This window comes from Arachis ipaensis, chromosome B01 (genome assembly GCF_000816755.2).
Source record: "Arachis ipaensis cultivar K30076 chromosome B01, Araip1.1, whole genome shotgun sequence".
Classification (NCBI taxonomy): Eukaryota; Viridiplantae; Streptophyta; class Magnoliopsida; order Fabales; family Fabaceae; genus Arachis; species Arachis ipaensis.
Window position 1 is genome coordinate 23,496,658 of NC_029785.2, and position 10,618 is coordinate 23,507,275.

The window sequence follows — 10,618 nt, forward strand, 5'->3', positions numbered from 1 at the left end:
GATTTTTCAAAAATAATTTTAGATTTGTCATCATACCCCAAGCTATCTTTTTCAAAGAGAGGTCTTTGACTAGCTAATAATTTGTCTAAGTTTTCAGAACTTTGAGCAAATTTAGCTATATCTTGATTTAAACCCTTAATCACTTTGTACAACCTTTCATTTTCTTCAATGCTATCCAAAAAGACAGTGTCAATATTTTTCTTTAAGACTTTTAATTTTAGTTTTAAGCTGTTTGTTTTCTTCAATGAGATTAACAGAATTTTTGGCTTTTTTCAATTTTTTAAGGTAAGAATTTTTAGCCTTCAAATATCATTTTCAGATTCAAGTTCATAGTATTGATTCAGAAATTTTCTAATTTTTTCAGTTAGATCATCAATTATTTGATGGAGTTCATCATTAGTAGGTTCAAAATAGGTTACCTCATCATCTTGATTGTGATCAACCATTAGACAAGCTTGAGAGTTGTGGTCAAATTTTTTATCTTCTTTAGAGTCATTTTTCAAATCTTCCCATGAAGGTATAATCACCTTTTTCTTATCCTTCCTTTTCTTGTCTTCTCTCTTAAACTTAGAACAATCGTACTTGAAATGTCCAGCCTCCTTACAATGATGGCAGATGACTTTGCTAATGTCTCTCTTTGATTCCTTCAAGCTATCTTCTCTGCTCCTTTTTTGTCTCATTAGTCTCCTTAGCTTCCTAGCAAAAAATACAATTCCGTCATCTGATAAACTGTTGCTAGAATCATCTTCAAATGACTCAACACAAGATTCCAGTGCCACTCCTTTCTTTTTTGTGTCATTTTTCATGTGTGTAGTTTCATAAGCAAGTAACTTTCCTCTCAACTCATCATAAGTTATTTTGTTCAGGTTACTACTTTCGAAGATGATAGTAGCCTTGGTTTCCCACTCTTTGGTTAGGCTTCTCAAAATTTTTCTCACAAGCATCTATTCAGAATGAATTATTCCCATAGCATCCAAGCTATTTATGATGACAGATAACTTTTTGAACATATCATCTATGGTTTCTCCTTTCTTCATAGCAAACATTTAATATTCTTTATTCAGCTTGTCAATCCTTGTCTCTTTTACTTGTTCAGCTTATCAATCCTTGTCAATCCTAGATTTTCTTTGCTGTTTTGCATGTAGATACCTTCCGATATTTCACAAGTTGATGGCACAGTTTAGCATGTTGATAGCTTTGGCATTTAACTCCACCTTCTTCTTGTCTTCGTCATTCCATTTTGCTTCTTATTTAGGAGTGACAACTCCTTCAACATTAGTTTTCGTTGGAATTTGTGGACCATTCAAGATGATCTTCCAAATGTTGTAATCTACAGACTGCATAAAGATATTCATTCTTCCGTTCCATTAGTTGTAATTTTTTACATTAAAGAATGGAGGTCTGTTGTTGGATTGCCCTTCAGTTATCAGTGGCCTAGAGAAGGAGGGTTGAATCTAGGCCTCTTTTTACTTTGCTTGCTTTTACTTCAAACTAGATGGAACTTAAGGAATCTGTTAAGTCTGCTTTTGTTGAGAACTCAGGAAACACTTTTATTTTGTCTCTTGTCGATTGAGGAGCCCAAACAAAAGTGTATGGGAGCAGAGTTGCTGTGACGTCTTGCTGGATAGTATAAGTAGGAGACAATTTTATTTTGTCTCATAGAGAATAAAACCAAAATCAGAATAGAGAAAGAAGAGTGACACAGCCATATATCCTAATTTAGCTACCATGTGCAATATGACCTACATCTAGTCTCCCTCACAATAATGGAGGAATTTTCACTATCTTTTAATAATTACAAATACCAATTTTTCTAGGATTTAATCCAATTCTATCTGGGACAAACCCAGCTTCTATCCAAGCTAGATTTGACTAGGTACACTCCCTAGATTTTCAACCGCTAAGTGCTCACCCAACTTAGTAAGAAAATTCTCTCAGGATCATGAAAACAAAACAAAAAAATGTATAAAGAATTTCTGAAATAAATATTTGGATTTTTTCCAAGTCTAACTCTCTTTGTCTTTTCTCTCAATGACTTTTTCTTAATTCCTCAAATTAATTCCTTTTTTATTGAAACAAAGAAAGATAAACTGAGAAAGCTGAATATTCAATAAAGAACCATGAAGAAGAAGAAGGTATACTTTGTAAGTTATGGAAACTCAAACTTTGTACTCTCACTCCTTGAATCAACCTCTGGCAGTTTACCCCTTTAATAGAGGAATAAAGCTTCCAAAGTTTGAAATTTGGCTTCAACAACTTTGATTTCTTCTCTCCCAATATTAGCAGCAGCAGCGGCGCAGAAGAGAGATAGAGTAGCAGTAGTAATTGAACCATACATGCATCCATACCTACCATCTTCTCTTTCATCCTTTTTCAAATTTCTTCAAGGATCTGAGCCATTCATTTGTGCTTTGGCTCCAAGTTTCTTTCTTGACCGTTGATATGTAGCAGAGCTCCATAATCTTCAACTTCTTGATCTTTCCAGTTCAGTGCATGCAGAGAGGAAGTTTCTTTAATAATCTTCAATGAAGCACAAAGAAGAAAAAATTTCTCTGATGTAGCCTTTGGATGTAATCTTTACTTGAAGTCCTAGCTTCTTTGACTTTTTTCTTCTTTCTTGATTTTGGTAACCTACTTTTTCATCCTTGATTTGAACCCTAAGCATAGTTTCCTTTTCTTGCTATACTTTTGGAATGCTTCACATGGGTGAGAGAGAAGAGAGACGAAGAGAAGAGAAAGAATGGTTCGTTGGCTTCGATTTGGTTCAGATGAAAATGAAGTTTTATTTCTTTAGTTAGCATCCATGAGAATGAATGGGCTTGGATCACCAGTTAGGTCTTTGCTTGTTGTTCTACCTTATTGGGTTTGGCTTTATACCTTCTTTTGATCCATATATAATTTCTGCACACTAACTTGTCACTTCTTTGGCTGTGTTAACTTATTTATTGGATCAGTTTTGATTATTTTAATTTCCTGAACAATTAACAAACAATCACACACACAATTGGACTTTTAACATAATAATAATATTCAGTCATCATCTATCAATTGTTATTAGGTCTTTAAACTCAATAATATCCTTTTCTCCATCATTTGTCCAATATTAAATAGATTTTGAGCAAGTTTAGAAACTAACAGAACGTCATGGATATTCTTAGTTCTTATCTTGGTGTTAACGCTGATTGTACTTTTGTCATTTTCCTACACGATTGTTCCATCTCCAAATCTAATGCCTGATCGAACAGTTTTGTTGATATCATTAAATAGGCTTTGATCACCTGTCATGTGATTACTAGAGACACTCTCGAGATATCATATGTCATCTTTCTTCTTGCACTCTTCTTGTGAGGATGCATAGAAGAGACATTCTTCTCCTTCCTTTGCTTCAGAAAAGTTAGTGCGATGATTGATCTTCATCCTGCAGTCTTTCTCCATATGTCCGAACCTTTTATAATTGCAGCACTTTATGTCGCCTTTGAAATTTTACTCCAAATTTTTTCATACTTCCTTAGCTGGCGATTTTCTTTGTATCCTTGAGAAAATTGTCTTCGTCACAGCTTGTTAGAGGAAGCATAGAGCAATATAATTTATTTTTTGATCTTCCTTTAATTTCTTCTTTTCTGCAGCGAAAAGTGCTGCTTGATTCTCTGGCATGGTGACCCTCTGTGAAAAACTCCCACAAATCTTGTGCTTGTAGGTTTTTATTTGAGAATGCCAATCCTCATAATTGTCTTCTGATAATAAGGGCACGAAAATATTTATAGTTGAGATAGTCATGGTTATGGAGAAATTTGTTTGAGTTGATTACAATGTGGTGAATATGTGTAGTTGATAGATAGGAAGAAAGATTCTATGCCTAGTAAATAGCTAAATGTAGCTCTGATACCATTATTAGTTTTATGAAATAGTTTGAAGTTAGTATAGGGTATTATGGACTTGAATGTTGTAGCAAGAATAGCAAAGATAATTTTGATGAAGAAGTAGTTTAGATGAATAGTTAGAGAAATTTGATAGTTATATTATTAATGGAATAATAAGAGAATACAAAGACTAGTGAGACTTAATGTGTTTGTTAGTTGATTACAATGGTTGTATGGTGGCCTATTTATAGGCCTCAGAAGTTGCTAGATCATAAATTATAAATCATTATAGGTATTAGATATTATCTTAGATTTTTTTAGATATAATTCTAGATATTTATAGTATTTGAATATTTACTTTTATCAAATAAGATCATGAAAATTTTAGAGAATTCCATAAATATGTAGTATAATTAATAAGTTGTTAACAAACTAGTTGTGCTTCTCATAATTACATAAATTCTCCTAGTTCACTATTCTGGTAGATTACACCAATGTTTTTATTATTCACTTAGCATCCATTTGGTTAGTGGGTGTGTCCACCCAAAACATAGACACCTTGACATACATCCATTGACACACATCCATTATTTAGTTATTGAGACATAAATTTAAAAAAAAAACGGTAATACACAAATTGACACAAATGATATGTATTCAGTGTACCTCTAATAAGTTGAGGCTCAATTTTTTGGAAATGGGGGCATGTGTGTGCTTTGCTCCGATATGGTTTAGGGGTGAAACAGACATATTTGTGGGACAGGTTTTTTGTCAGTGTGGGTAGAAGGAAATCGGACCCTGCGTTTTCTTTGAATTTTAAATTTTTAGTAACAAATCGAAGGGTCCGATTTGTTTGGGTGAGAGATGAAAATTCGTATGCATAAAATCGGACCCAACGATATCACAAGGAAGAATTTTGCATGCAATTCGGAGGGTCCGAGTTCCACTCCAAGCAGATACAAACACAAAGAAATCGGACCGTGGGTTTTGCTTGCTGTCCTCGAAGAGTCCGAGTTCCTACTACCCTGAACCCACATTTTTGTTAGACACCTCCCACCCCCATATCATTCTCATACACCAGCATGGGTCCAATATCAATATTAAAAAGCGATAAGTTGAAGCACAACATTTGGAATAGAGACAGATCATTTTTACAATTTTATCCTCATTTCTTTTATTTTAATTTTGCCCTTTCTTCCTCCCTCGTGGCCGTTGTTGTGGTCTGCTCGTGCGCTTTCGCCTCCCCTTTGTGCTCTTCTCTCCTTTCCTCCTCATGTTGGCCTCTAGCAATCCTCCAATGCCTTCTCTCTACCTCGCCTCTTCCTCATATCTGTGTTCATCTTCCTCCCCCCTTGGTCGCCTCTTCCTCCGTCTTTGGCTCCGGCTCTGCCGCCTCCCATCTTTGTCGTTTTTCTCCTATGTTGTGTTCTTCCTTTTTGTTTTCCTTTTTTTGAAAAATAAATGGTGTTCTTCCATTACTCAATTTTCGGTTATTGATTTCTGGCTAAATGTGTACCGGATGAATCTATGATGGTAGAGATGGGGATAGCAACGGTGGATATCTTATTTTTCCCAAAAGAAATATTATTATGAAGGACAATATAGACTTTTCACAATTTTATTGTATCTTAATTCAATATTTTATCAAATACAATATATATACACACTAGTAATTTGTATCCATATCTGTAATGTCTTACGAATATACATCAACCAAGGGCAGCCTTACTCCACCAACCAGACATTATGCAACGGAACAATAGTCACATGTATCCTCATCTCAATGCATTTTTTCATTGTATAGGCCGCACCATCAAAATTGATTAAAAGAAAATATACAATTATTATATACACCAAGGAAACTTCAAAATAACTCAGAAATCACTAGGACTAGGAGGTGAATTATAAAATATCAGGGTATGGCCTAAATGAAGTGAAAGAATAAAACGAGAGAAAATGTAAAGGAAGAAAGAAATGGCGAAGGATGAGGAAAAGGAGAAGGTTCCTTTATCCTCGTTTCGCTACTATCTCTTCATTTTTTAGACTTCTTGAGGTTGGACTTGCTCAAAGTCAAAAACCTCAAACATCAGACGTCTCACATCACGTTTCCCATAAACAGCATATGAAAGTCCATGAAGAGCTTGTTGAACTGCTGTGTTGGCTGGGTTTCTCAGTCGCCGATTGTGCTCGTACTTATCTTGAACACTTTCACCATATATAATATAATGGTGAAGATGTTTAGCCCTCAAATATCTTCCACAATACTTGTTCATAAGAAGGCGGCGGTGCCTATTTTGTAGCCACAGCCCAGGAGCATCTAAATGCTTCATCAGCAGTCGTTCAGCCATCACCAAATCCTGTACAATATTCAAGAATAAAAATGGAAAAAGATTATATCGTAAGCATTGAAGACAACAACATAAAGTTTTAGTTATATATTTCAATAGTGAAACCAGAGTGTGGCAAATGAAATACCTGTATCTTTTGGCCAAGGTATTCTAATCTTTCATAGCAAAATCGAGGATGCTCAAGTTTGTACTTTGATGGATGCAAGAAACATAGCTGCAGTTCAACAACGAATTCAATAAGGTCAGACCTCATAACGTGAGTGCAGTAACCCCAGTCGGGATAAAGGGAAGGCATTAGATGCAACAATATAGCTCTACCTGCAATCCAAGTCCGAGCTCTATGTTCCGGGCTTCGGTAATATCTGGAGTCATATCATTCATTTCCTGTGGATATCCAAGGGTCTGCATAACCTTTGGTTTGCAATCATAATCCCATATATTCCCTCTGAACCGATGCATGCCTGGGGGAACACAGGCTCTGAACAACCGCGGATGTGCAAACAGGGCATCTGCAGGAGGCTGAACGCAGAACAGTTAACACCATTGCTTTGTCTCCTAATAGTAACAGATGAGATTTATATAATAAGCCAAGAAATTTGCTAGTATATTTGGCAGCACAGTAGTGCGTAGAAACAGAATTGAATTTATAATTCGGCTAGTCCAAGTTTTAACAGCTATGATATCTACATAATATCTCTAGGTTTTTGCATGCTAACTGTTAAAACAAATAACGCTAAGAAAGAAAGGTTTGTAGAGCTTGCCTTATAGGCAACCATGTCTTGCCAGCTTATCTTGGCTTCAAATTCAGTAGACACATAATCTACATCTTCGAGTTGTCTACGCAGTTTGGGCTGGCAATAGTCAGCATCTGGATCCATTCCAAAGACTTCAAAAAGAACACGGTATACTTCTGGCATACCGAAGCACAAATAGATTGCCCCAAATAGAGCCCAAAAGACAGACCTACAAAATGGAATAAGAAATGCAGAAAATCTGTGAACAATACACTTCAGTAACATATTATGTTAAAGATCAATTCCATTGATTAAGATGGGTCCAAAAAGAGAAATTTAAAAAATAAAAAATAAAAAAGAAAACTGGGGGTTCTGGAGTTGTCACTCAGCATGGTTTCTCTTTTCACCATACTATCATTTTGATTGTAAGACTCATATGTCTATAATTTACAAACCATGAGCTGTAACACCATGGTCTTGAAAGGAAGATGGCAACAGATAGACATACAAAGTCAATGTCTCATGCCGATGCCACAAAGTCATGGGTACCATTACAAATAATAACATCTATTTACATTAGTTATCCAAGATTACAAGGATCTAGCTTTGGATTACACAGGTAGCTTCTATTTTGAAGCTAATAAATAAATAATAAAAAAGAAACACCAAAACAGAAAATAAAAGAGAAAATATATTTAGCATCCTCCAAGCACCTAAAAACACAAGCTTCATTCATGAGAAGAAATTATTAGGTTACCCTAATTAATCAAATTCAATTTCATCAGTCATGGGTACCAATCAAGAAGCATTCCCCATGTGAGAATGCAGGGATGTTCTTAAACTTGAATAAGGGCATATCCTCTTAGTAGAATTCTAGTGTGCTGGTTAGACTAAAGTCCTCTACATCAATCAAAATAATTATTCCATCAGCAAAACTGCGGCAACTTCAAAATACAGAGTACATTCACAGGCAAGGCACTCCCATGGGAGAAATAAAAGACAAAAGCAGACAAGGCACTCTCATAGGATAAATAAACGACAAAAGCAACTATACTACTATCACATAGTCATCATTGTTTACATAAGGTCCATCATGTAATTTTGTATCATTAACCAAAGAGGATACTAATCTATTGACCAGCAAGTCAAAATACCACTTTGCATAAACACAATTTCACTGTTGAAACTGCATTCTGCTTCACTTCATTTCTAAATGAAAACATCTGTCGTAGAAGTCTTGCATTTGAGAAAATTAACCAGATAAGTAACTTGGACAAGTCCAGCGATATGAGGCTTGAGTTGCATGTACAAAGTTATGCTTCAAATCTCATTGCTACTGTTATTACTTCCAATTGACTAATTTATCTAACAATTCCATTGACCAGAGGCTGTTCACCTCGGAGACCTAATGCGGTTATGAGTACAACCAAGTTTAAGGCACACAGTCCCCCGGATATTCAAGGATCATTGCGGACTGAAGGGACTGGTGTACACCGGATGAAGCGATGTGTGTGCCCACCACTCATTTGCCGAATAGCAGTTGGGGGCCTAGCCCTCTAGTATTGCATTTCACTATGTTCTCCTTGGCTGGCTGTTGGCTGTCGTAAATTGCTCTAGTGGCGAGAGTGGGTCGTTGCGTGCTGGTCAGGGCTAGTCTGGTCAGCCAAACTCAGTCTGGGCTAGACACAACCATGGGGTGCCAAGGCCAATTTGGCTGGTCAAACTCGACCAGGGGCCTGTCCTAGCCAGCCAGACACGACCAGGAAGACGGTCAGACTGCCCTGACACTCCCTAATGCCTGTCTGTCAATTCCTTTAAATTTCATCATTGCTGCCATACTCCTGGGGATTTTTGGAACCCAAAGACTTTGATTTCTCATAAGGTGGCAGTCGGAGTAGGAGGGGTAAAAAGCTATTGCAGTAAGCAAGTTAGCAAGGGTTCAAATGATTTTGTGATTTTCATTCCATTCATCAATTACATAACTCCCAGACAATGAATCTAATTTTCTTTCCCTTACTGTCTTAAACTCCCAAACAAGCAACTGGCTCTACATCACACTTTTCTATTCCTCTATTCGAAACTCCCAAACATAGTGCAAAGCGAATGATGATAGTTAAATAGTAGCACAATAGCATAGAAAGGGACAATGTAGTATAACCAAGACTCAGAGATAGAGAGAGAGAGAGAGAGAGAGAGAGAGAGAGAGAGCTTACTTGACCGGTGGCTCTCTTTCCTTCCTAACAAGCTTATCCATATCATTATCATGGAACACCAAATTGTGCAAACTCGCCTCCTTAATCCACCGCGGCATCATCGACTTCCCAATCAAGCCAAACACCCTCTCACGCATCGGACCCGGCCCCTCCCTCGGATACCTCTGAAGAAAAAACTCAGCAAAGGCAAGCTCCAGCACGTACTGCCCAAGAAAGAACAGCCTCGAGTGCCCGCACCTCACGTGCCTCGCACGGGACCTCTCGAACCCCTGGTGCTGAAACGCAAGGTACAGCAGAGTGTCGAGCTGCTTCGCGGGGTTATCGTCATCCAATGAAGCTGAAGGTTCTAGAGGATACCCCAAGGCTTGCTTGGCTTCTAGAAGGCAGTCGTCGATCCACGTGTTGTCGGCGGCGTTGAGGCGCCTGGAAGGAAGGCAGGAGCTGAGTAAGGGGAATGATTTGAGAGTTAGTTGGGGGCTGTTGAGGAATCTCTCTGCGAGTTTTTTGTCGTCTAGTGGGGGACGCAGGATGAACCTTCTTGGCGGAGATTTTTTCTTTGGGGATGTTATCTTCCTGCGCTCCGCGAGCTCCTTCAGGAGCCGCTGGGGGCTGTTTTCAGGAAGAGGTTGCGGATTCTGTGGGGGCGGGTCATTTACGGCGTTGGCAACGGCGATAATGCGGAGGGAATGGGGACTGCCGGTGGTGGTGGTGGTAGTAATGAGGGGTACTTTGGGGTTGTTGGTTTGTAATGGGGAGAGGGAGGATGAGAAAGAGTAATTGCGGGAGAGTATGAAAGAGGAAGTGAGTTCCATTTGAGAAGATGAGGGAAGTTATCGATTGAGCATTGAGACGGTTTGTTTGTTAGATTACTGTTAGAAGGAAAAACTTTATGAGTGCTAAGAGTGGAAGAGAAAAGAGGGTTTTACGCTGAGTTGCAGGGTTCTGGCAATTCTGGACTCAAAGACGCTAGCTGGATAAGGTGCCCGTGTCTACTTTCCTACTTACTAATAAAAAACCATCTTTTAAAAATGGACATCCTAGTGTATAGATTGGAATGGTAAAGAGTGAGTATAATTCTTTTTATAGTTATTTTTTATTATTTTATTATTATTCAAAATATAAGTTCTATTTTTATATTCTCTCTTTAATTTTATTAAAAAAAAAATTATAAACTTACATCTTTACTATATAACTTACTTTTAAAAATTAATTTTTATAAGTTACTCTCTTTTATGTCTATTTTTTAGTTGGTAAAATTTTTATTTATCAAAAGTAGCTTATAAAAATTAACTTTAAAAGTTATAGTATTTATGTCTGATAAATCAAATAAAAAATAATTTTTAATAAACACAATCAACATCAATTACGTTTGATAAAATAGCTTTTAAAATTTAAAAATACTATAATAGACATAAATATAACCATTAAATTTGAAAATTAGTTAATATATGAGGCTATATTAG

General features: G+C 36.9%; 1 protein-coding gene across 2 annotated transcripts; it reads right to left on the minus strand.

Annotated features, from left to right (window-relative positions):
* Positions 5,521-10,152, minus strand: LOC107627487 (ribonuclease III domain-containing protein RNC1, chloroplastic). 2 transcript variants are annotated; one of them, XM_016330319.2, is made up of 5 exons: positions 9,156-10,152; positions 6,970-7,171; positions 6,527-6,727; positions 6,336-6,422; positions 5,521-6,217 (listed from the first exon to the last, which is right to left on the minus strand). In XM_016330319.2, exons 1-5 carry the CDS (start codon positions 9,965-9,967, stop codon positions 5,900-5,902), a joined length of 1,620 nt encoding a protein of 539 aa, XP_016185805.1. In that variant the 5' UTR covers positions 9,968-10,152; the 3' UTR covers positions 5,521-5,899. The 2 variants fall into 2 exon arrangements, with proteins under 2 accessions (XP_016185805.1, XP_020974872.1); XM_021119213.1 differs by lacking the exon at positions 9,156-10,152 and having other exon boundaries at positions 6,527-6,717; positions 6,970-7,089.

Excerpts from the sequence above, each read along its gene's own strand:
- LOC107627487 (XM_016330319.2), bottom strand. The coding sequence starts at position 9,967 with ATGGAACTCACTTCCTCTTTCATACTCTCCCGCAATTACTCTTTCTCA. Across the intron at positions 6,728-6,969 it reads AAGACATGGTTGCCTATAAG|CCTCCTGCAGATGCCCTGTT; the intron begins GCAAGCTCTACA and ends TTCTGCGTTCAG. Across the intron at positions 6,423-6,526 it reads AGCTCGGACTTGGATTGCAG|CTATGTTTCTTGCATCCATC; the intron begins GTAGAGCTATAT and ends GTTGAACTGCAG.